This window comes from Geotrypetes seraphini, chromosome 14 (assembly GCF_902459505.1).
Source record: "Geotrypetes seraphini chromosome 14, aGeoSer1.1, whole genome shotgun sequence".
Classification (NCBI taxonomy): Eukaryota; Metazoa; Chordata; class Amphibia; order Gymnophiona; family Dermophiidae; genus Geotrypetes; species Geotrypetes seraphini.
In genome coordinates, this window is record NC_047097.1 from 7,351,969 (window position 1) to 7,378,744 (window position 26,776).

The window sequence follows — 26,776 nt, forward strand, 5'->3', positions numbered from 1 at the left end:
AAACAGGAGGGTGGGGTAACAACATGCAAGTCCAAAAGAAATGGACTAAGAAAAGTTTTTAAAATCCTTAAAAGGACAGTTAAACTTGGAAAGCATCTTTAAAAAGGAATGTTTTAAGAGAAGACTTGAATTTCTCCAGGGTTGTTGTCTCTTAACAAGTTCGGAGTTGAGTTCCAATGGAGAAGTCACTACAGCTTTCCTTGGAATGGAACTATTCAGCCTTACTGTTAGTGGACAAAAATATATTTAATGCTCAGGGACTATTTGTGGAGGCCAGATGGTTTCTTTACCTTAATATTATGCTAGCAAAACAGGTTATTTTGCATTTCTGGATCACACCACAAGCACCCCCCTACCAGGCCTGGGCTACCAAGGCATCTACTACTGCTACTTTTGAGCTGTGGTCTACCCATGGAAGATCACAACCAGAATGGGTTAATTACACAATGTTTTGGAGACGCTTGTTGGCCCTGGTCTGAATGCAGTCCACTTCCTCCACATTCATCTTGCCTTCATGTCTATTCCAGCTGTCAGTCTTCACATTTGAAGCTTATTCATGGAATTAATCTAAAACCACATAAGGTCATTTTACATTCAACTTACCCATATCACCTGTATCACTGTACACTGTGATGGCCCTTACCCACTGCTTTCACAATTTGATATGTCACTCTACGCTACAGTGTAGTTCTTTGATGAAGTTTAATTTATTTCTTCTTTGTGTTTTTATGGGCTTTGTCTCACTTCTACCTGGGTGCTCCTGAGAGAGAGTATGTGTGTGAAGGGGGGGAGGGGAGGGGAGGGGTTGGGTATAATCAATAGGGAGAAAAATGGAAAACCTTGAAGTGTTCCTGGTAGTGCACCTTATAGTATGCCTAAGATGTGGACTCGTAATGAACCATACTATTTGTATTGCTCTGCACCTTTACTTGTGCTGTTTATGCTCGTGCATGGCTGTACTTGTTTGGTTGAACTCCTGTTGCAGTTCAATAAATCTAGTATAAAAAACAAAAAAGAAGGGGTACATAGTAAGATGTACTTCTGCCACTCTTTATGTGAAGTTCACAGCAGGTGTCCCACTGCTCTGTTGACATGTCTGTGTGGCTAGTCCATCACAATGATGGCTACTCCCATGTCCAAGTGGTCTGAACTTGGATATTTCTTTGGATGAAAATGGGGTATAAAGTTAGGCATCCTAAGGGTTGGATGTCTTGTCAGCCTAAATGTCCAAGTGGATGATTAAAATAAAACAAAATATATTTTTGGATGTTTAGTGGGAAACATCCAAATCAAACTTAGACATCCTTTTTGAAAATAGCCCTCCACATAAGTAGAAACAGAAGTTGCACCATACTTCATTTCATTCTTCTTTCTCTTTTTTATACATATTATCCTCTCCCTCTATTACAATGACTATATTGGTATCTCTTCTTTCTTTCTCAGATTTGTGGTATGGATGCCCTTATACTTACAGCCAAAGCTGTGGAATACAGGCTGAAGATGTTTTGCCGGAATTCCTTCAGAGCTTTCTTAAACACTACATCTACAAGTGTGTCCTTTTTACTGTCTTCATTATCTAAATCATTCATCTGTAAAATGCAAAAATATTGAAGATCAAACCAGTAAAATATACATATTCCTCAATACATTTAGTAATGAAATTATTCTACAAAGCATAATTTCACAAACAAAATTTCGCTATAAGTGTTTTTGGTTTTGTGATATCCTACTCCAGAAGGAAAAGAGGGTAATAATGCTTACATGACATAGATGTTCTCCAGGAATAGTAGGATATTAGTATTCACAAATAGGTAGAACCATTCATCAGACCCAGGTTACAGAAAACATAAAGCTCTAAGTTCTCTGAGTTTTCTAGAGAGTACATGTGTGGAACTTTCCATACCTGCACTGCCACATGGGGCCACCTTGGTCCTATTTAAAGCTTTAAATCAGAAGAATCCAACTCCTAGGAGAGGTGGTTTGGTTTTGTGAGGACTAATATTTTTTTGCAGTCCTTATAGAACATATGTTAACAGGCAAGCAACTTTATTTTCTCTGAGGCTATTAGTCTTCACAAGTAGGAGGCCCAAGTTAAAGGTAATTTTTAACATAAAAAGGCAACCTATGTGTGAGCTGAGCCATGGGTCCAGCATCTTCCCGTCCCTTCCTATCTCTCTCCCTCCCCCCTCCGGAGTTCAATGTCTCATCTCCCATTCCTTCCTCAGGTCCTATGGCCAGTATCTTCTTCTTCTTCTCTTCCTCATACAGCTGCTGTTACTGTACCTCTACCTACTCTGCTCCAAAAGTACTTTGCACTAGCCTGGGTCCTTTCAGAAGAGACCCATATTCAAGCACTTCTGTGTACCACTACCCACCAGGAAATACATCATAGTAATAAACTGCTTCAAATGAGCAGCTCATTACTTTTAACATGTGTTGCACCTGATTTGGCTATATACTATAAATAAGTTTTTACAGCATAGAACATGTTAGAGGGGTAATAACACAGTTTAGTCTATGTCCCAGTTTAGTCTATGTCCCATTGTTACAACCACCAAACATAAGATCTTTCATGTCAGTTACGTCAACTCAAATCAGTCTAGTGGCTCAAAGAGAGCTTCTGTCAGGTAGATATCATATAGAGGTTTCCAGACAAAACAGGACACTTTTCTAAGAGTTTCAACTGAAGCAAGCTCTAAGTCAAGGGTGTCCAATGTCGGTCCTCGAGGGCCGCAATCCAGTTGGGTTTTCAGGATTTCCCCAATGAATAGGCATTGAAAGCAGTGCATGCACATAGATCTCATGCATACTCATTGGGGAAATCCTGAAAACCCGACTGGATTGCGGCCCTCGAGGACCGACATTGGACACCCCTGCTCTAAGTGATGCAAACAATTAAAGGCTACAGAGAAATGAGATTGCCTTCTACACTGTAGTGATGTGAGTCAACTACACAAACATGAATCCTACTTGAACTGTTCTCCATCCTGGCTCAGAATGGAGAGGAGAGAAAGGAAAAGAAGATGACATTTCTTTGGGTAAGTGAACATTAATTTGCCCTGTGCTTTGATAATTTTGGGATAAAAGATAAATTGTAGGTTCTTTTATAAAGACAGTTTCAATCTTTAAAGAGAAAACTTTACTTTTTTTGCTAGTTTCCATAGTATAAAAGCCTTTTCCTATAGTTTTAAAATCTGAACGCTTTGCTAGAGATAGAAACGTAACTGTCACAGCCTACAGCATTAACAGATAGCCTCTAGCAAGCACAGCAGGGCCTAGCTCAGTTTTCTTTCCTGCCCATTCTCCCCAACTCCTACCCCACTTGTAGCAAATTTCTTCCCTTAGAAACATGATGGCAGATAAAAGCCAAATGGCCCATCCAGTCTGCCCATCCACAGTAACCATTATCTCCTCTTCTCCCTAAGAAATTCCACGTGCCTATCCTAGGCTTTCTTGAATTCAGACACAGTTTCTGCCTCCACCACCTCTTCCAGGAGACTGTTCCACGCATCTACCACCCTTTCTGTAAAAAAGTATTTCTTTAGATTATTCCTGAGCCTATCACCTCTTAACTTCATCCTATGCCCTCTCATTTCAGAGCTTCCTTTCAAATAACTCGACTCATATGTATTTATAATCAATTATTCTAATTAGGATACAAGAGGAGTGTTTATTACAGACCCATATAATATTTCATTACTTGTTAAGAATCAAACACTAAATAAAGCACACAGTATATCCTTCAGGCTCTTAACACTAGTTTAATATTCTAAGTACCTAACAAGATACTTAGAATATTAAACTAAGGTTTAATTAAACAGCTCAATAATACTAAGATGCAAACAGTAGTCCAGCAGCAAGAGGGATGCTATCAAGTCTTTTGAACTGTCACTTATAGGATTATCTCTCAGTGAGTGAGAAATTATGTGTCAGCTCAATGCAAACAGATCCTAGCTCTCCGAGAACGAGTCTATTCTCTTGATGCTAGTGTAGCAGACTTGGAGAAGCTGAGGGAGACAGAGAGGTATACAGAGGAGACCTACAGGGACACTGTAAAGAAGTCTCATCTCCAGTTTGGGGAGCCCCTCTGCTGCCTTGGAGGAGGGAGGTCTCTTGTAAGGAAAGCATCACCCTGGTGATGTAGGAAATAATCCTGTAGCCAGGACATGCCCATCAGGGGATACGACATCCTCTCGCACAGAGGATGTGTCTCCAGGGACTTTTGCCCAGGAGGGGAAGATTAGGACAGCTGTTGTAGTTGGTGATTTGATCATATAGATAGGCATATAGATAGCTGGGTGGCTTGTGGGCATGAGGATCACTTAGATAAGATTTTAGACAGTGCTAGGTAGGAGCCAGTTTTCTTGGTTCATGTAGGTACCAATGACATAGGAAACTGTGAGAGGGAGGCTATGGAAGTCAAATTTAGACTCTTTGGTAGAAAGCTGAAATCCAGATCCTTCAGGGCAGTATTTTCAGAAATACTCTTCATTCCACCCACAGGACCCATAAGGCAGGCAGAGCTTCAAAATCTCAATGTGTGGTTGAGATGACGGTGCAAAGGATGAGGGATTTAGATTTCTTATGTTCTGGCAAAGGGGGAGGTTATTCCACCTTAACTGGGATGGAACCAGGCTGCTGGTTTAAAAAGGAGATAGAGTAACTTTTAAACTAAGATGGGGGAGCCCACAAGAGTGCATGGTTCATTGTGGAGTATCTTTAAAGGATACTATTGAAACAGTATATTTACGGAATCCCAACAGAGAGGTTTCAATAATCTTGAAAGAAAGCTAAAATCATTTAAGAGGAAAGGATTCAAATTAATTCTGTCAACATCTAAGCAGCTTTTAAATGTAAGTAAAAAAAACATAGTTTGAAGTGTTAGTATACAAATGCTAGAAATCTAAAAAATAAAATGTTTCTGAGACTATGTATGATTTTTCTTGTATACTTGTTGAATGATTAAAAAGGAAAAAAGAATTAAAAAAAATAAAATGAGAGAGTTAAAGAATATAGCACTAAATGAAGGGGTAGATATAATAGGCATCTCAGAGACCTAATGCAAGGAGACACTCAATGGGACACTGTGTTACTGGGATACAAATGATGATACAATAATATAGTAGATTGGAGAAGATGTTGTGCTGTATGTTAAAGAGGGAATTGAATCAAACAATATAAACATTCTGCATGACATAAATAGAAGTGTGGAAGCCATTTGGATAGAAATTCCATATGTGAAGGAAAGGAACATAAAGTAGGGCTATACTACTGCCTCCCAGGGCAGAATGACAAGACAAATGAAGAAACATTTATAGACACTAAGAAAGCTGGCAACAGTATAATACTGGGTGATTTCAATTAATCCAATATTGGCTGAGCTCCACCAAACCTCAGTCTGATGGTCTAAGATCTTTATCTAAGGAACCTCTGAAATATTGATAACATCTGGAGGAATGAAAATTAGAATGCCCCAGCCCCTTATAAGACTGAGGCCTGCTGTCTAGCAAGGACTTCGGTTTGTGGTCCTGCACACTAGCTATAAGGTCGTCCAGACCCTTTCCAAACAATAACTGCCCCTTAAATGGCAGTTTAGCGAGACTGAATTTATCTTTTCAGGAGACTCAGGGCTCCTTTTACGGAGCCGTGTTAGCAGTTTAACGCGCGTAATAGCGCGCGCTAAACTGCCAGCTGCGCTAGATGCTAACGCCAGCACTGAGCTGGCGTTAGTTCTAGCCGCGTAGCATGGGTTTAGCGCGTGCTAAAACCGCTAATACGGCTTCATAAAAGGAGCCCTCAGGTTCCAGTTAGTATCTTTTTACACCTTTACTGGATACCATCCTGTAGTTGAGCAGTATTGTTGCACAATTCTGCACTATTGAGGGTAGGTTATGAAATGTAGGGCTCAATTCTAATGAAGGTTGCGAGAATCAGGATTCTAAGCTGCCATCTTGATCAAGCTTTGCAGCGCCCCCCCCCCCCCCTATATCAATCATAGTTCTTTTGTATTCTTTTTAATTTTTACTTTATTTTGCATATTGGAATATGATGTATTCTTTTGTACTGCTTTAATTTTTCCTTGTATACTGGCATATGCTATATTATATTTATTTAATTTGTTTTATAGTACGTCTTCCCCAACGAGCTCAGAACGGGTATCAAGGTTAACATACATAATATATTGTCAGAATAGGTTAAAAATTGATGCACATATAATATAGTTTGTTCATCCTAAATTTACACACATAGAGTGAATCTAGTTCAACATACATTTAGTATACATTTGATTGGGATGTACATTGAGGATTATTTTATTTTTTCTGTTACTGCTTTGGTTTTGATTTTTGATTTCTGCTCTGAACTTTGTGGGTTCTAATGGGCTATAAATCCATATATTAATTTAAATGTTAATTGAGCTGAGCCAAATATGGAACCAACAACCACAGTAAAAATCTGTGCTGGTTCATTGATGTTCATTCTAAGAATAATTTCAGATCACAGTATCCTACAGGATAGCCATTTAAACCAGGATATGTTTCAGCTTTGAATGTTTCAACCCAGGATGCATATACCTTCTTAAGAAGAAACTCATCCATACATTTCAAGTCACTGGCGCTAGTTATAATTTGCAAGGAATCATTTTGCCACTGGGTGGGCTCAAGTGTCACATTACTGATCTTTACACTTCGTTTTCGCTTCACTTTTGGAGATGGTTCTTTGTTCTCTTTCTCTTTTCCACTATGCCCACGAAGCTCTGGGCTCTGTGGAGGTGTTGGGTACCGCTGGGCCATTTCTTCAACAGAAAGAACAAAATAGATGACAGTTAGACATGTTACATTTAATCCCATATTATAATGATTTCTTCTTACTTTTAATTATAAATAGAAAATTAGGCAATATTGGAATAAAAGAAATCCACTTCATATCATTTAATTTGTATTGAAAATGGAGACATTATTCTTATCTGTTAATATTTTTTTTTTCTTCTAGTCCAGAATCCTTGGGTTTGTACCCATCAACCAGCATATGGAAATAGATACTAAAGACTTATATGACCTACCCTATCAGGGCACTTTGCAGTTTAGCTGTTAAGTACTGTACTTTGAATTACAGAGCAGTGGAGGTAGGCATAGCATAGAAACAGATTTGCTTTTCTTTAAAATGGATAATAAACTTTGAAAACATGAGCAGAAACTTTATCCCTTGGATAAACAATGAAACTATCTTCAATAATAAAAAGGTAAGAATATTAAATGGGCTTCTAGATTGATCTAGTAGGACTACATGAAAGAAAATTAACAGGTAAAAATAATTTATCTTTCCTTAACCTCCTTACTAGACCAGTCTAGAACCTATGGGATATAGCAAAAGCAATCCTCAAGAAGGATGACAAACTGTAATGCCTCTTTCAGTCCTAAGTTTCAAAGGAAGCTTCTGTTCATGCAGCCATATCAACTTTTATAATGCTTTGCAAATGTATGGAGAAAGAACCAGGTAATTGCTTTAAAATATCTGTAAGAGCTACTGCTCATGACTGCCTAAGAAGCAGCTATGTATATATCTAGTAGAATGTGCTCCAAGACCTTGAGGATTTAAGCAGAAATCATTTTTTGAGTATGATATGGAAGGTTTACTGCTTTACCTTTCTTTGGACCCTCAAATATGTAAGATGAGCACAATACATGTCTAAAAAATGTAAAACTTTAAATTTCTCTCTGTAATCTTGGAAAGAAGAGATTACTTGAAGGAGTTTCCCTCCAGGCTCCTGTGACAGTAACCCTGGGCAGCACAGTGGGGATCCTTTATTCAGTCCCTGTTATTGCCTTTAAGCAGAGATTATGCCTGGAAGTGCCCAGTGTAGAAAATTACAACTCCCAGAATTCCCTAGGTTTATTCCTCTCCCTTTAAGAGGCAGTACAGTCAAATCTTGGTTTGCGAGCATAATTCGTTCCAGAAGCATGCTTGTAATCCAAAGCACTCGTATATCAAAGCAAATTTCCCCATAGGAACTAATGGAAACTCAGATGATTCGTTCCACAACCCCAAAACTTTAATACAAAATACTATACGTACTTATATTGCAAGACCTCGCTCATGTAGAACAGTCACTACACTCCTGCAGCGTCAGAGAACCATCGTCTCAGTTGTGATTATGCGACGTGTGTATACTGTATGTACTCGTATTGCAAGGCCTTGCTTGTTTACAACAGTCACAACACTCCTGCAGCGTCAGAGAGAGAAGAACCATTGGCTCAGTTGTGATGTGTACATACTATATGTACTTATATTGCAAGACATTGCTTGTATATCAAGTTAAAATTTAATAAAATGTTTTGCTTGTCTTGCAAAACACTTGAAAACCAAGTTACTTGCAATCCAAGGTTTTACTGTATTTAGAACCCATGGTAAAAGGTGGGTGGTTCCAGATTCTGCCTGAATTAGCAGAGGGAGTGGAGCAGAGTAATGCAAGGCCTTTATTTCTGATAGTTTGCCAAGTAGAAGGGGGGAACCCAGAGAAAGGGAGAAGCAGGAAGGAAGCAGCAGGGAGTCCTGGAAGGCTCTCCCACACCAGCTGGGTAGTTGGGGGAAATGGAGGACGTCAGCCAGAGAGTCCTGCAGAGGAAACTTGCCCAGACGCCACCATGCGGTGGGAAAGTAGCTCACCCTTGAAACTAGAGGGGGAGGACGACTTGGAGCTGTAGCTACAGCACGGCTGGTGGGAAGTTTCCTACTTTAAAAGTTATTACAGTTTGTTTTGTGAGTGTGCTATGCTAGCACCTGGAAACAGGAAGAAAAGAAAGCCTGTTTTGCCTTTTTGTTTGGTATTTTTGCTTGGAAGTGTGTGGGCCAGAGAAGTGGCTAAAACCCAGGAACTAGACTTTAAAACTGAAATACCAGTAGGACTGGAACTCAGGTGGGTTCTAGGGAAGAGGGAAAAGTTTTTTTTGGGGGGGTGGGAGTTTCCTCTGTGGTCAGAACTACTTATCCCAGGACTGTTCTGGAAAAGACTAAAGTATTGAAGCACAGCAGAGTGGGAATAAATCTATCTATTTTGTTTCTGCTTTATTTTTGCTCTCCTGGAGAGTAGTGCAAGCCAGTAAGCCCAGGGCGGGACTGCTGCTTTGGAACTGTGTGGGGAAAAAAAACAAATTAGATTTTGGAGGACTGATTAGTGGCTGTGCCTGAAGCTCTCGCCCCTTCCTCTTGTGCTCCGTGACATGTGGAACATAGCTGCTCCTCAGCTACTAAATCTGTGCAAAAAATACAGGCATTGGGTCTAGATTGATCTAAGGCATCCATTACAGATGATCCCTAGGCAAAAAGAGGGGTTTGAGACAGAAAAAAGGACTTTGAAAAAAAAAATTAGCAAAAAATCCAAGATGGTCGCCACCAGAAAATTCATGCCAAAAATGGCCTGTTGGAGCCTAACTGAAAACCAAAAATGATCAAAAAAGAGATTTTGGAGGTGGGGGAACCTAACCCTAATCCCAGAACCCCTCAAAACTGAGTTTTTCAGCCCCCCCCCTGATTTTCCCCATACTGAATAATGAGAGTACTCACTGTGATTTCTGGTGTCTGTCAGCTTGCAGCAGCCTGCCTGCAGGGAAAGGATTTCTGCTTCAGAGATAACCAGGAAAAAAGTCTGCCAATGGAGATCTGGATTCTGGTTGGGTGGACCCCGAACAAGGATTCACCCCCCGCCCCACATACAAAAAAAATCCACAGCCTGCTCCCTGGTACCCAGAATGTTGTTACACAGGGGCCCAACAGATAAATCAGCAGTCAAGCCAGCACCCAGGGGAATATATCTTGAGTTGCTGAAGGGATACCAAGCAGGCTGGCTCCACAGGTATTCTGAGAGATTGGCCTGGGAGCAGCAGTCCATCTATGCGGGACTGCGCCCTTTTCCTGGTGGGGTAAGCCCAAGAACGGAATCTCCAAGCACCAAAGCTACACAGAAAATTTGAAAACCAATGGCAAAAATATCCAAAAATAATAAAATGAAGCAGAGCAGATCAGAACACACCTTCTGAGCTTGCTTGCAGAAGGAAAAACTGAAGAGGGAGCTGCTTTCCAGTGTTAAAGGGGAGGAGTTAGAAGTTTTGAGTGACACCCTTTTGCAAAGTTCATGACTAGGGGAAAGGAGCAGCTATGGTACAGAATCCTATGTCTTCATTACAGAATTTCTCTTTGTCCTCTGGCAGCAAAGGGTAGAGCTTCACCATAGCGCTGGCTTCTTTAAGAACCACTTCAAGAGTCCTACTCAGAAGAAATAAGGCTATGAATAGCCTAATGAATTGGAAAAGCTTTGGTTGGATCTCTTGTGTCTAAGAGCATAGGATTTCCTGAGAAAGAACCTTCTGTTGGATGAGTTATAGAAATGCTAAGCAGTTCAAGCTTCTTAGAAATAAATTATCCAATAGTAATTCATCTTTGTGAAAGAGATGCAATATTGTATGTTCATCTCCATCTTCTAACTAGTTAAGCACATAAACAGCTCTGCATAACACAACATGGACTAATGCTGCTGCAGGCAGAAATGAGCTGGATTTCCAACACTGATGTTTTGTAAACACGTGCACTTTGGTGCAGATGGATCCACGTAATCATTAGAAGTCACTAGAAAAGAAGCTGTAGCCTGAGCTTTCAGAGAGCACTTCAGTAAGAAAGCTTTATACTGTAACATGAATTCTGGAGGTAAAAAAATCATGCTTGGTTCCAGAACTTGCTCTGAAGCAGCATGAATTCTAAAGGATTTACAGATAATTCAGAAATCTGTAAAATCCCTTCTTGCAATTCCATATTTGACTGAGGTGTTTCTGATTTCCCCATCTGGTTTAGCTATCCTTTTGTCATCTGAGGACTTGACAGAAATGGCTACCTTTCCAATTGATGTAATAAGAAAAAGCAGGCAGACACAGAAGCTAGTTCTGTATCTCCATTTTGCCCCATAATGCTAGGCTGCTAATATGGTCCAAAAAAGAAGGGAGTCCAGCCAGATGACCAGTGCAGAGTCCACATCTGTGTACCCCCCTGTACACCAAGAGCAGCACTCAGTGTACTTCATGGGGACCCCCAAGAGAGCTATGACAGGACTTTACCTAAAGTGTGCTGGATGCAAGTATTAATTGAGGCTGGTGCTGTGGCATACCATAGAAGTTTGCAGTTGTACCTGAAATGAAGGAGTTAACATAAAAGCAGGGGTTTCCCAGCAATGGCTTCTTAGTAGAGAAGGAAAATAACAGCTGAGAAATAAATTAAAAAAATTACAGTTTAGAAGATTTTCACTTCAAGGATAAAAGCACTTCTGTTGCCTTCAGTGCATGGAGCTGAGACAGCCAGCTCTTAGCCTGAGTTAGAATAGTGAGCTGAGAACTAGAACAGCCTAGATCAAGTTTCAGGTTTATTAGGATTTTATATACCGCCTATCAAGGTTATCTAAGCGGTTTTTATAATCAGGCACTCAAGCATTTTCCCTCTCTGTCCCGGTGGGCTATGGAGGATTAAGTAACTTGCCCAGGGTCAAATTCCACAGTAGCTCTTTGTAATCCTGGACAAGTAACTTAGCCAATCATTGCATCAGGTACATCCTTAGACTGTGAGCCCTCCGAGGACAGAAAAATACCTGCTGCACATGATTGTACACCACTTCAATAGCTTTAAGTGATATATAAGAAGTAATATATTCCTTCCAGAAGAAGTCCAGAAGTCACATGGTTTGCCAGTCACCATCTGCTAGAGACAGAGAAATACCAAACACCTAAGTGCCCTTATAGGACGGAAATTCACAAGTCATTAGTCTCTTTCTCCATCTGCTGTTTGACAGGCACAGGTTCTTGACTGGTTTGGTAAAGACTGTTATAAATTATTGAAAATTATTTACGTTTCCATATATCTGTAATGCAGTATCATTCTAAATCTACAAAGAACCAAAATCAAGATCTCAATCAATATTGTCAAAAAATGGAGCAATAAAGACCTCAGCTACCCACATTAATGCTCCACAGTTCAAAAAACTCATAGAGATAGAGCATGATAAAAGCTATTACCGGTCAAACTACAACTCCACTTTAGCATTTAATTATTCCAAAAATATCTCAAGCATATCAAAAAGAGTGAAAATTGCAACAAACAAGAACAGAGCTGAATCAGCTATACTAGCACTTTATATCCAACTAACTGAATTAAAACAAAGTCTTTGTGCTGAATTTATCTCCAAAATGCTCAAAGTACATCAAAAGCTCTTTGACCAGAAACCTGACAGGGAATCTCTCTTTCACCAGTGCTGCTTCAGGTGAATTTCTCCTGCTCCTTGGCCATGGCAATCTTCAAAATAGCCAAATTGTCATGGTCAAAGAACAGGTGAAATTCCCTTGAAGTTGCACTGGGAATCAGGGATTGCTTGCCAGGTTTCTGGTCGAAAAGCTATGCACTTTGAGCATTTTGGAGATAAATTCAGCACAAAGACGGCATTAATTGTGGTTAGTTGGATATGAAATGCTGGCATAGCCAATTCAGCTCTGTTCCTACCTCTAAGAGTTTTTTTGAACTGTAGAAAATTAATCTGGGTAGCTGAGGTCCTTTTTCTCCATTTTTTGACAATATTGATTGAGATCGATATTGGTTCTTCATTGATTAGAATGATACAGCGTAGCAGATATAGGACCCCTGTATCCATGGCTAATACATTCCAAGTCCTACTGCAGTTACGTTAAATCATGGATAAAAGCGAACACTATTATAATATGCCATTCTGAAGGGCTTTTTGAATGTAAACACTGTGAACAGCGAGAATGCTAAAAGCTGGCAGCATCTCTTGTCTGCTGCTCACGCCAGCCTGAGCTCTCCCCTTCTGACATCATATCCGGGTCACAGGACAAGGAAGTGGCATAAGACGGAGAGCTGAGGCCGATGTGAACAGCAGGCAGGAAATGTTGCTTGCTATTGGTGAAGATTTGAGGAGGAACACTGGGAGGGCTGTGGGCATAGTGGGATAGAATGCGGAAGGGAGCACTCAGTGCTCGGGCCATGGTAAACTGGATAAATGAAACTACGGATACAGAATCAGCAGATACTGTATATAGAAACAACATAAGTGATTTTCAATAATAATGTTTCTAGCGCATGTGGCTATTGATAAAATAATGTCAAAAGAAAAATGCATTTAGATGTTCCACAGAATGATTTATACGTTCCTTAATATATCTGGCTCACATTTCTATATATAAGTATATTGCTTTATTTTTCAAATTCTCGAATCCCACATGTATTAATTATAAGAAGCAGACTTTTCATCTTGGGGTATGTCCTCCTGCACCTCTTTTTATATTCACCTTCGCTAAACCGTAACACAGTCATCATGTCCATCCCTGGTGCTTCTTGCTCAGCACAGACCTCTAGCAGCTCAGACTGCGTTGCCAACTTCTCTCGAGACATCTTTTTCTCTCCCTGTTTCCCTTTTCCCCAGAATCTCATCTTGCCTCGTTGTGGTCTGTAAACCAAAAACACAAAGTTCTTGCAGATGCTCATGTCAAACTTCTAACTGTAGAAAACTCTGCATGAACACGTTTCGGAACTTCAGAGAATATCCAGATAAATAATTAAAATGTGGTCAGTATTAGTTTTAAACACCACCACAGATATTCAGTAACACTATCCAGATGGTCAACAGCACTAGCTATTTGCAGAGCAGGAATATTCAACCCATCATTTTGCTGTCCAAATTTTTTTTTTATTAAGTTTCAAAGTATTAGAATCAAAGTCAATCTCTAAAAATAAAATACAGTGAGAAAACAGCTATTATCTGGGTTTCTGCCAGGTACTTGTGACCACTGTGGCTATTCTTATGTTCTTAAACTTTATTGTTACAGAACATAAGGAAATATATAAAGGAAAATGCCACAAAAGTATAATCACTAAGGGTTCCTTTTACAAAGCTGAAGTATAAGTTTCTACTGTGGGCCAGCAAGGTAATTGCTCCGACACTCATAGAAATTCTATGAGCGTCGGAGAATGTATTTCGCTGGCCTGCAGTAGAAACCTCTATCACTGCTTTGTAAAAGCAAGAGTTAATTAGCCCACATAGAGGACTAGATTAAGTAAATGGCACCCAGATTTGGATGCTGAAAAAAATCCATGGAGTGCTATTCTATAAACAGCACTCTGAATTGTATGCCATTTACAGAATAGCACTTACAGCTAATTTCCACATTAATCTTTGAATACAAGGATTTACACCATCAAAAACCTGTTATAAATCCTGACAAGTTAGGAGTGAATCTACGATACTCAGTAATATTGAGTACATCTTTAGTGAATGCCCCTCACCCACCTAGGCCCATCCCATAGCCACACCCCCTTTTGAGTTGTGCACTATAAGATTTGCATGCAGATCTTTATAGACTAGCACTTAGCAAGATACACACAAATCCAAACTGTTGCTAATTGGCTTGTTAGCCAATTTAGTTGCATGCACATCTCCAAACACGCAGTTTTGCATGTATAAATAAGTATGCCATTTATAGAATTGCCTTTTAAGTGGGGATCAAAGGAAAAACTAACCAGAAGAAACTTAGGGCTCCTTTTACTAAGCTGCGCTAGCGTTTTTAGCGTGCGCTAAATGAAAAATACTAACGCAAGCTCTATGGAGGCGTTAGCGTTTAGCACGCGCGGCATTGTAGCATGTGCTAAAACCACTAGTGCACCTTAGTAAAAGGAATTTTTCTTAAATTTTTCTTTTTTTTGTAGGTAAAAGTCCTGACAATTAATGCAGCAAAAAACAAAACAACCAACTAAGCCAGATAGCCAATAGCTTTCTGGATAACCTAGTACTCCACCCTTGGTCTACCACTATCTGGATAGTGTCAAGGTGGTCTGTATAGACACTCCGCAGCACTATTTAGATATCCACATTTTTCAGCTAATTCCTTTTGAATATTAGGCTCATCATGTTTTCAGCCTTTGATAAAAGTAGAATCTTGGAAGTGATTACACTTTTTGCCTAGATGACATTCCACAGCCCTGTTCTTCTCCAACAAGTTTCCTACCTGCCATCTGGTGCTAAATTCTTCTGTACAGCAACTGGTTTCCCAATTTCCCCTTGAGACATGGTTTTATGTAGCTTTGTCTGCCGTTCAGATACTGTTGAATGCTGCAGCATCTATAATTGTTACATAACGAATATTAATTATAACTTAATTCTATATGAAAATCAACAAATGAACTTAAAAGCCCAGCAATGAATATACTTCCTGTATAAAAATGTGCTAAGCTTCTGAGGCTCCAAAGAAAAAATGAAAAATGAGCAGCAACTGCTGCTGGCAGTTATGTGAAGTGCATGTCTATATAAATTTTCTTCTGAACTGGTAGTCAGTTTAATTAGATTTTGGGATGAATAGAGAAGGAAGGGCCCTTTTTTATTGTACTGTATATTTATCTCATATTGGATGCTAGTATAAAGAAGGTATGTTCATTAGGGGCTACTGAAACACAGTTGTGATTGATGTGCTTTAATTCTACCTCATAGTTGTTACTGGACTATGCTTTGTAATTGTAGTAGTTGTTTATTTTGGATAACTGTAGTTGTTTAATTTTGCTAACTGAAATTTGTACTAGTTTCTGATCAAGTGGATTATAAATTGATATCCTTCATAAACTGGTCTATCAGTTTTAAAATTATATCCTTTGGCTGGGTGAGGAAGACTTAATCAGGTAACAGTATTTATGACAAGAATCTACTAATATGAATTTTTTCTGTACTATTTATTTATTTTATTTATTCAATTTTATATTTTCTCCCAGGGGAGCTCAGAACATTTACATGCATTTATTCAGGTACTCAAGCAGTTTTCCCTCTCTGTCCCGGTGGGCTCACAATCTATCTAAAGTACTAAATATAGTCACAGTATAAAATGGAGAAGAATAAGGTTAAAAGTCTATCTGCCAGGCTCTGCCTGTACCATGCATCATCCATGCTTACATTTATAGACTACTAGCATTTATATGTGCAAATATACACTTATGCATGTAAATGTCAGTAGTGTGAGTGGGAGTGTGCGGCGCAGGCATTAGAGCTACAGCCTCAGCACCCTGAGGTTGTGGGTTCAAATCCCTCGCTAATCCTTGTGACCTGGGCAAGCCACTTAATCCCCTCATAGCCCCAGGTACACTAGATAGAGTTTGAGCCCACAGGGACAGATAGGAAAATATGATAAAGTACCTAAATGTTAACCATTTAGGATATAAGTGGTATATAAATAATGAAATAAATAAATAAAATGGGCTTTCATAGGAGAGGGGCATGGTGCTGTTAACATTTACACTCTTAGCTTATCCAGTAAATTCTCAATTATCCGGCACCCATAGGGATTGGTTTATGCCAGATAATTGCAGTTTCTGGTTACTTGACAGTTACTCTAAAAATAGCTTTGTCTTCCTTCCAACCTCACTCTATCAGCCCCCCTACTTGTAGTTCCGGCATCTGTTCTTTCCTTCTGTCACTTTCTCTTCCCACTTATGGTTCCAGCATCCATCCATCTCACCTCACCTCACATTACCACACACACTTCTGGTCCACCTCTCCCCTGGACCTCCCTCCCTTACCAAAGCCGCAGCGGCAGTCAGTCAGCATATGCAACGCTGAAAACAGGCTGCTCACAGCCATCCCCCAGTGATGTAATAAGGGTGAGTGGCACTTGGGCAGTGGCACCTCTCCCCCACCCCCTTGCTGCGTATGTGCCCCCTTCCCTTTTTAACTTCTTCGGCGTGAGCAGCATGACCACGTTGGTGTCTGCTCACACTTTGACGTCACTTAGTGTTGATGCAGATGCGAGCAGCAACCTTGCACCGGGGAAGTAAGAAAGGTATGGGGGAAGGCAAGGGGTGCGTGTGGCATGGAGAGGAGCGGGGGGAGGTGTTCAGAGGAGGAGGGGTGTTATGCCCTTAGGAAGACCTTGCCTGGGGCGGACTGCCCCCACCCCCTTTACTATGCCACTGGCCACGGCAGATCCTTGCCTCTGCCACATCAGAACTGCAGTGCATGCAAATAGTTATTCCTTTTTTTTTACAGAATAGGTATAAATTTGTGTGTGGATATTTGTACACTACTGGGGTTGGCTCTGGGAATATATATTATAAAGACACATAGATGTCTATGTTGCCTTTATAAAATATATTACCTTTTTTTCTGATTTTTTTTATTTATAAAGTTTATAAAAACAATCAAGTTCCTCACTAAGAAAGTTATAAAAACCCAAAAGAAAATAAGTCCAAGAAAACTATTTATATTAATGATGAACCATACCCGTAGAATATACTAAAAGGAAGGGTGTGGACAAAAATACTACTAGTTAACATGAGACAATTTTCTATGCAGGATGCTCAGGATGGTTTACATGAATTTATTCAGGTACTCAAACATTTTTCCTGTCTGTCCTGGTGGGTTCACAATCTATCTAATGCAGTGTTTCTCAACAAGTGGTATGTGTACCCTTGGGGGTACGCGAGCTGTTTCTGGGGGTACGCAGCACTGGCTACCACCAAGAATATTGCCTGCTCACCGAAGATCCCTCCTTCCTGCCTGTCAGAGGAAAGCCTTCTAGGTCGGGGGGTCCCAGTTACCCCCACTTGTTGGGGGGTGGGGGGGGGGACACGCAGGCAGTGGTTCATATGCTGCATGTAGCTGACCTGGAAACCTTCTCTCCGATGTCAGAGGGAAGGGCTTGTGGGTCAGCCACGTGCAGCATGTGAACCACTGCCTGCACATCCCCCCAACAGAACAGAACAAGTCATTTCTAGACCACATAACAAATAATACAAACTAGAGAGAATTGATTTATTTGCGAACAAATGTGTCTTCAGTTGCTTTCGAAAATGATTGTAAGACATAGAGCTCAATAACAAAGGTTTCAGTTCCTTGTCCCATAAAGCCGCCTGATAAGAAAGCAAAGATTGGTGGTATTTTGTGTAATGACAGTCTTTGACAGTTGGAAAAGTAAAAAGGCTGTGTGAACTGCGTGAATGCTTGGATTGAGTAAAGAAAAATAATTCAGATAAGTAAATGGGCAACAAAGGCAACCGAAGTTTCACTGAAGGCAGAAGAAGCGAATGCAGCTCGAACAAGTAAGGGTACATGATCTGGGACAAAGGAGGTGGGGGGGGAAGGAGCACGTTGGGACATGGGAGGGGCCCAATCTGGCAACAAAGGCTGAAAGGCAGGGAGGGGGAGGGGCACAAACTCGACATAGAAGGAATGGAGAGGGCATGAACATGGGACACAGGAGGGAGGAAGGCGGCACTAACTTGGGACAAAGGAGGGAGGGAATAGAAAGGGAGAATTGTTGGGCATGTGAGTGAGAGGGAAAGAGAACCGTGAATCCCGTGAGAATTTGTGGCAGCCTATCAAGGAGTGGTGCAGGGCTGGTCGGCAGCACAAAAAGCTCGCTCCTGCATGCCGGCCCAGGTGCGCCGCTGGTTAATACCTTTACAAAGGATTTCAGTGCCGGATGCACGCTGGACCACCAGGGAACAGGTATAGGGAAGGAGGGAGAGTGGTAATTAGATGGGAGGGATCCCTTCTGTCCCGGTCTACCACTAGGTGGTTTAAGTTAAGGGGAATGGTTACCGGTAATCTGCTGGCTGTGTTAGAGGGCAGAAAGGGAGTATGGGACAATCAAGCCATTGTAACATCATTGATGAGGTTGGCTCTTTTTAGGGGGAAGAGGGTACAGGGAAGGAAGGTGGGACAGTGTTCAGAGCTTGGCAGGGAGAGGGGACAGTATTCAGAGCCTGGCAGGGAATGGGACTGAGTGCAGGGCAGGGAGGGAAGGGGACTGGGTGCAGAACTTGGCAAGGAGGGGGACTGAGTGCAGAACCTTGTAGGGGAGGGCGTGACGGAGGGGACACTGAGTGCAGATCCTGGCAGGGCATGGCACTTGAATATTAAGCTCCCCGATTTATATTCGAGTCAACTATTTTTCCTCCTTTTTGAGGGGAAAAATGGGGGTCTCGACTTATATTTGAGTATATACGGTAGATGCACAGTCAGAAGGAAGTGCAACCAGAAAATCATGAAATCACCAGACAATAAAGGTAAGAAAACAATTTTATTTTCAATTTAGTGATCACAATGTGTGAGTTTTGAGAATTTATATCTGCTGTCTATATTTTGCACTATATTTTTCTATAGTTGTTACTGAGCCATCTTTTGTGCATGGAAGCTTTTTGAAGAGTCCCGCTTTGAAGCTATCGATCGGAATGGATACACCCTGAGGTAGCAGTAATGTGAAACGCTGGCCATCGTTGGTGTACCGGTCGATCTCACAAGATAAGTTGGTTTTTCTCATCTATTTTGTTTAACTCTAATTTTGCACTGCACAGAGCATGTTTTATATTGTCGAGGGTGGTTTTTTATGCCTATGAGGTTTAGCCTGAACACCTTAAATCCCATCCGTGGATGGTGGGAGGGTCTGTTGTCTGAGGCTTTTTCCATCCTTGACATATTAAGTCTGGTACCGAGGGACCAGTATGCAGACCAGATCTACAAGCAAGAGAGATCTGCTGTCTACCAGGAGCCAAGATCAGGGATGTGACTACCTGCATTGGAAAAATAATCAAGCCCCAAGACCACTACCCAATGCTTCTCATCCACATCGGGACAAACGACACCGCCAGGAACTCACCGGAGAAGATACAGGAAGACTTTAAAGCCCTAAGAGAAAAACTGAAGCAACTGGAAGCGCAGGTGGTCTTCTCCTCCATCCTACCGGTAAGAGACAAAGGAAAAGCCAGGGAAGAACGGATCAAGAGGACTAACGAGTGTCTTAGGAGATAGTGCAAGGAGATGAACTTCGGCTTCCTGGACTACGGAGATGCACTTCAGGGACTGCAGGGACCGGATGAGCTGCACCTTACCGGAAGAGGGAAGAACGTCCTAGGACGACGCCTGGCTCACTTGCTCCGGAAGGCTTTAAACTAGGTGAGCCGGGGGAGGGGACCCATTCTCACACAAGTTGGGTAAAAAACTTGGAGGTAAGAAATCACGTGAATACTAAAGGGGACAGTGGGAGGGAGGGAGGTAAAGCGAGAGACACAGACTTAGTATCTGAGGTAAGTAATCAAGTCGGTAGAGTGGGGGACAGAGGGAGAGATGGAAACTCCATCTTGGGGCCAGGGGGGGGGGAAAAATTGCATGGATAGGGGGTCAGAGGGGAGAAATCACATGGACACTGATGGAGACAGAGGCAATAGTAAGGAAGACAAAGGCAAAATTGAAGACAAGATGGAAGGGGGCAAAGGCTTCCTATCAGCCATTGCATTCTATTTAAGGTCATGCTGCTTATATTTAAAACCCTAGCCCACAACGAACCTCAGTTTATAGCAAGAATGTTAATTCCTCATAATCCCGTATGCTCACTCAGATCATCCTCTCAATACTTACTAGCTATACCTTCCCTGAAAACAATAGGTACAAGAAGATCAGATATGTTTTCCGTTATGGGCCCACAATGGTGGAACTCTCTGCCACAACATATTAAAAATGAAAAAGATCTTCTTTCTTTTAAAAAAATCCTTAAAAACGCACCTTTTTAAAGATGCTTTTAATACTCAATATTAATATTTTTACTTTTTAATTTTTTTCTACCCCCGTTCCCTTCTGTTTTTTCCATATATGTTATTCTCGATATAACAGATGTAACCTTTGCCCTTTTTCCCTTCCCAGTTCAAGTCTGTCTTGTCATAAGTTTGATGTTAATGAATTTTTAATTTGTATTTTTATAATCTTATCCCTTTTTTACCTGTGTACATCGCTTTGTAAACAGATTCAGCGATACATCAAATATTAATAAACCTTGAACCTTAAAGGCAAGAATGAAGGGGACAAAGGCAAGATTGAAGAGGGCAAAGGCATGAATGAAAGGGACAAAGGCAAAATTGAAGGCAAGATTGAAGGGGACAAAGGCAAGAATGAAGGGGACAAACTATCTCAGTCAGAAAACACTCCATGCAAAAAGATAGAATGGACAGCCATGTATGCTAATGCCCGTAGCTTGGGCAACAAAATACTGGAACTGGAAACGGAAATGAGAAACGCCGACCTCAATGTAGTGGCGATATCAGAAACTTGGTTCTCAGAGTCCCACGGATGGGATATGGTCATACCAGGATAAAGTTACTCCATCGAGACAGAGAGGGCAAATCAGGAAGAGGGGTAGCTCTGTACATTAGAGATGACATCAAAATCACTAAAATCACAGACATCAAGTATACAGGAGAATCCCTCTGGGTGAACCTTGCCAGGGGCAATAACAAATGCCTATATCTTGGTGTTGTATACAGACCACCAAGACAAAAGGAGGATGCAGACGACGAACTAATGAAAGACATTGAGACCATCACACTGCGTGGAGATACAGTGCTGGTGGGAGACTTTAATATGCCCGATGTGGACAGGAACAAACCTTTCGCTACAATCAGCTACAGCAAGAGGCTAATTGCCTCCATGCAAGGAGCACACCTCAAGCAGATGGTATTGGAACTCACCAGGGACCAGGCAATCCTGGACCTGTTGCTCACCAATGGAGACAGTGTCACAGAGGTATCGGTGGGAGACACCTTGGCATCCAGCGACCACAACATGGTTTGGTTCCACCTCAAGAAAGGATCCACTAGGCCAAACACATCGACTAAGGTCCTAAATTTTAAAGGAACTAACTTTCAGGGCATGGGGGACTACATCTACAAAGTGCTGCAAAACCAAAGCACAACAAATAATGTAGAGGAACTATGGTCGACTCTGAAGTCTACCCTGCAAGGAGCAACCAACATACACATCAAAACTGAGAGCAAACGATGCATTAAAAATAGACCACAGTGGTTCTCCGCGGAGATCTCAGAACTAGTAAGGCAAAAAAAAAAAAAAAAGCTTTCGTAAACTACAAACAATCACAACTACCGGAAGCTAAAGAAACCTATCTGGCCAAATCCAAAAAAGTTAAAACGACAGTCAGAGAGGCCAAACTCCGGATGGAAGAAAACATAGCTAGGCAGGTAAAGAAAGGGGAGATATCCTTTTTTAAATACGTTAGTGACAGGAAGAACAACACAAGCGGTATTGGACGCCTAAAGAAATCTGACGGCAACTTTACAGATTCAGACGCAGACAAAGCAGAACTACTCAACAACTACTTCTGCTCAGTCTTCACCTACAAAGCACCAGGATCCGGTCCTCAGCTACAGACAAAGGGGAATTTGGAGGACCCATTCCAAGGCATGGAATTTACTGCGAGCGCAGTTTACCAAGAATTATCAAAATTAAAAGTAAACAAAGCTATGGGCCCAGACGATCTACACTCTAGAATACTTCGAGAACTGAGTGATATTCTGGCAGAGCCGTTAGCTGTGCTCTTCAATCTTTCCCTAAGCAAGGGAAAAGTTCCCCTGGACTGGAAAACTGCCAATGTTATCCCGCTTCACAAAAAGGGATGCAGGTCAGAGGCTGAAAATTATAGACTGGTGAGTCTCACATTAATAGTGAGTAAACTCATGTAGAAGTTGTTCAAGAACAGATTGGACACATTTCTGGATGATGAAAGATTAAGGGATCCCCACCAGCATGGCTTTACAAAGGGAAGGTCTTGTCAATCCAACCTGATAAGCTTCTTTGACTGGGTAACAAAAAAAACTGGATGATGGTGAGTCCCTGGATATCGTGTATTTAGACTTTAGTAAGGCTTCTGATAGTGTTCCACACCATAGGTTATTGAACAAGATGAACTTGTTAGGACTAGGAAAAACACTGACAGAATGGGTGCAAGACTGGCTTAGCGGCAGATTTCAAAGAGTAATGGTGAACGGTATTCCCTCAAAAACATCAAAAGTGACCAGTGGAGTACCACAGGATTCGGTCTTGGGCCCGATGCTATTTAATATCTTTGTTAGGGATCTAACGCAGGGACTTCGAGGCAAAATTACATTATTTGCTGATGATGCTAAACTATGCAACATTGTGGGCAGGGCAACAGAACCTGATAGCGCAACAAGGCCCAGCACTATGGAGCAGGACCTGCTTTTATTGGAACAATGGTCCAGAACTTGGCAACTAAACTTTAATGCCAAAAAATATAAAGTAATGCACCTTGGGAGCGGAAACCTATGCAGAACATACACCTTGAACGGTGAAAACTTAGCAAGAACCACTGCAGAAAGGGACTTGGGAGTTCTCATCTGGGAAGATATGAAAGCTGCAAATCAGGTAGAGAAAGCTTCAGCAAAGGCTAGACAAATGCTGGGTTGCATCAGAAGGAGCTGTATCAGCCAAAAGCCTGAAGTCATACTACCATTATACAGATCCATGGTGAGACATCACCTGGAATACTGTGTCCAGTTTTGGAGGCCACATTATCAAAATGATGTGAAGAGAATGGAGTCAAACCAGAGAATGGCCACTAGGATGGTCTCAGGACTTAAAGACATCCCATATGAAGAACATCTGACCAGGTTGCGCTTATATTCTCTCGAGGAGCGCAGAGAAAGGGGGGACATGATAGAAACATTCAAATACATCACGGGTCACATTGAAGTGGAGGAAGAAATCTTTTTTCTTACGGGTCCCACGGTGACAAGAGGGCATTCGCTAAAACTCAAGGGGGGAAGATTTTATGGTGACACCAGAAAATACTTCTTTACCGAACGGGTGATTGATCGATGGAATAAACTTCCACGCCAGGTGGTCAAGGCTAGCAGCGTGCTCGACTTCAAAAGTCGATGGGACAAACAGGTGGGGGGTTACAGAGTTATGCGTAAAAGAGGGAGGGAGGGAGGGTTCTTGAGTGGGCAGACTTGTTGGGCCGCCGGCCCTCTTCTGCCGTCATACTCTATGTTTCTATGGTCTGTGCATATGCAGTATTTTTTTTACCTTGCACGGTCCATGTGAATGAGTTATTTATTGACATTATTGGATTTTCACTATATCTGTGTTATTTTTGCTATTGCATATTTTAAAGTCATCTGCCTTGACCTCTTTGGGAAAAAAAACCTCCCTAAATATAAATGATAATAATAGATTTGAATATGGAATTCTCTGATGAAGTAATTTTGAATGCCATCAAAAAGCTACCTTTGTATAGTAAATATGCTATTTTTTGGGAACAACACTACAAATTGACTCTCCGCCTGTATATTTCTCCTCAAAGAGCTTTCCTGGTGGGGTTCTGCCCGACTGCGGACTGCCAGCACTGTGGTGCTCCGGATGCAGGTCTCGGCCACATGTTTAGGTCTTGTCGATCAATATAGACCTTTTGGGACGCTGTTTTTCTTTTTGTTGATGACATCTGGAACATTACAGTTCAGAGATCAGCCTTGGTGTTATTTGGAGCCTCCTTGCATTTTCATCCCCGTCAGCCTGGGGCCTCCGCATTCCTTCGTTGGACTGCAGTGATTGTTATCAAATGCATTTTGCTTAAGTGGATGGAAGCGGAGGCTCCTGACTAGTCACATGATTACGTTGCTCTCTTGGGAACGGAGAGGAGTTCAGGATATTTCCTCCTTGCCTGGACGGGCCTTCCAACGAATTTGGGAACCCTTTTGGATCACATTGTCTCCGGTGGCTCGTAGCCGCCTTCTGAACTGCTAGCCCCCTGGTGTGTTTTTTTTCCCTCCCTTATTTACTCTGCTTTTGTTTGGCATCAGTGAGAGTGGGAGGGAGGGGGGATGGGTTGTGGGTTTGATGGATTTTGTATGCAATTTAGAGCTGCCTTGTTGTTCTTTGCTCTTGTTTCTGATTGTTGTTTCTATTGGTGCTCAATAAAACATATTTGACGATAAATGATAATTAACATTTTCTGTGCGTACAGTATGCTTTGTGTTATTTTTTAATTTTGTGGTTACCATTATGTATTAATAAGATTATATTGTGTGTATATGAAAAATGGATGGAAGAAATTGCATTACAATTAGTACTATTATTATGGGGGGTGGGGTCAGGGGCGGAGCCTGGGAAGGGGTACTCGGTTGATATTTGTTAGATTTAAGGGGTACTTGGCTTAAAGAAGTTGAAACACTGGGGGCAATGGGGGGATTAAATGATTGCCCAGGATCACAAGGAGCAGTGTGGGTTTGAACCTCAGGATGCTAAGGCTATAGCTTTAACCACTGCATCATACTCTCCTGTCAGACACTTGGAATCCAATTTTAACAAAACATTTACATGGGAACTGAAGACAAAAAAAAGTCCCTCCCAAAGTCAACAGTTCAGATTTAAGGCCTAAAAGTGCTTTCTTATGAGCTGGGTGCTCTATAGGAAATATTTGTACTTTATGCCCCAGAAACTCCACAAAACCAAAAGAAAAACTGCAGAGATGATGTACCGGATTCAGGAACTTTATTGAAGACAATAAAATGTTGCTTTCCAAAGAATGGTTCTCATTGGGTGGAAACTGGGACCCAGGGGTCTTATTCTAGTGGCAGATAAAGTGTATGTATCAAATGGTGAATGAAAGCTTAGTGGCAGATAAACATAGTAACATAGTAGATGACGGCAGATAAAGACCCGAATGGTCCATCCAGTCTGCCCAACCTGATTCAATTTAAATTTTTTTTTTAAATTTTTTTTCTCCTTAGCTATTTCTGGGCGAGAATCCAAAGCTTTACCCGGTACTATGCTTGGGTTCCAACTGCCGAAATCTCTGTTAAGACTTACTCCAGCCCATCTACACCCTCCCAGCCATTGAAGCCCTCCCTTGCCCATCCTCCACCAAACGGCCATACACAGACACAGACCGTACAAGTCTGCCCAGTAACTGGCCTAGTTCAATATTTAATATTATTTTCTGATTCTAAATCTTCTGTGTTCATCCCACGCTTCTTTGAACTCAGTCATAGTTTTACTCTCCACCACCTCTCTCAGGAGCGCATTCCAGGCATACACCACCCTCTCCGTAAAGTAGAATTTCCTAACATTGCCCCTGAATCTATCACCCCTCAACCTCAAATTATGTCCTCTGGTTTTACCATTTTCCTTTCTCTGGAAAAGATTTTGTTCTACATTAATACCCTTTAAGTATTTGAACGTCTGAATCATATCTCCCCTGTCTCTCCTTTCCTCTAGGGTATACATATTCAGGGCTTCCAGTCTCCCCTCATACGTCTTCTGGCGCAAGCCTCCTATCATTTTCGTCACCCTCCTCTGGACCGCCTCAAGTCTTCTTACGTCTTTCGCCAGATACGGTCTCCAAAACTGAACACAATACTCCAAGTGGGGTCTCACCAATGACCTGTACAGGGGCATCAACACCTTCTTCCTTCTACGCCTCTCTTTATACAGCCCAGAATCCTTCTGGCAGCAGCCACTGCCTTGTCACACTGTTTTTTCGCCTTTAGATCTTCAGACACTATCACCCCAAGGTCCCTCTCCCCGTCCGTGCATATCAGCTTCTCTCCTCCCAGCATATACGGTTCCTTCCTATTATTAATCCCCAAATGCATTACTCTGCATTTCTTTGCATTGAATTTTAGTTGCCAGGCATTAGACCATTCCTCTAACTTTTGCAGATCCTTTTTCATATTTTCCACTCCCTCTTCGGTGTCTACTCTGTTACAAATCTTGGTATCATCTGCAAAAAGGCACACTTTTCCTTCTAACCCTTCAGCAATGTCACTTACATACATATTGAACAGGATTGGCCCCAGCACCGAACCCTGAGGGACTCCACTAGTCACCTTTCCTTCCTTCGAGCGACTTCCATTAACCACCACCCTCTGGCGTCTGTCCGACAGCCAG

General features: G+C 41.5%; 1 protein-coding gene across 5 annotated transcripts in view; it reads right to left on the minus strand.

Annotated features, from left to right (window-relative positions):
• The window catches only part of MYO9A (myosin IXA), a 517,771-nt gene that overhangs the window by 101,051 nt on the left and 389,944 nt on the right, over positions 1–26,776 (minus strand). For all 5 annotated transcript variants that reach the window (XM_033919771.1, XM_033919772.1, XM_033919768.1 and 2 more), the window contains 4 exons: positions 15,048–15,160; positions 13,335–13,492; positions 6,573–6,793; positions 1,473–1,589 (listed from right to left, as the gene is read on the minus strand). In XM_033919771.1, coding sequence (XP_033775662.1) covers positions 1,473–1,589; positions 6,573–6,793; positions 13,335–13,492; positions 15,048–15,160 — 609 coding nt within the window. The remainder of the gene's footprint in view (positions 1–1,472; positions 1,590–6,572; positions 6,794–13,334; positions 13,493–15,047; positions 15,161–26,776) is intronic.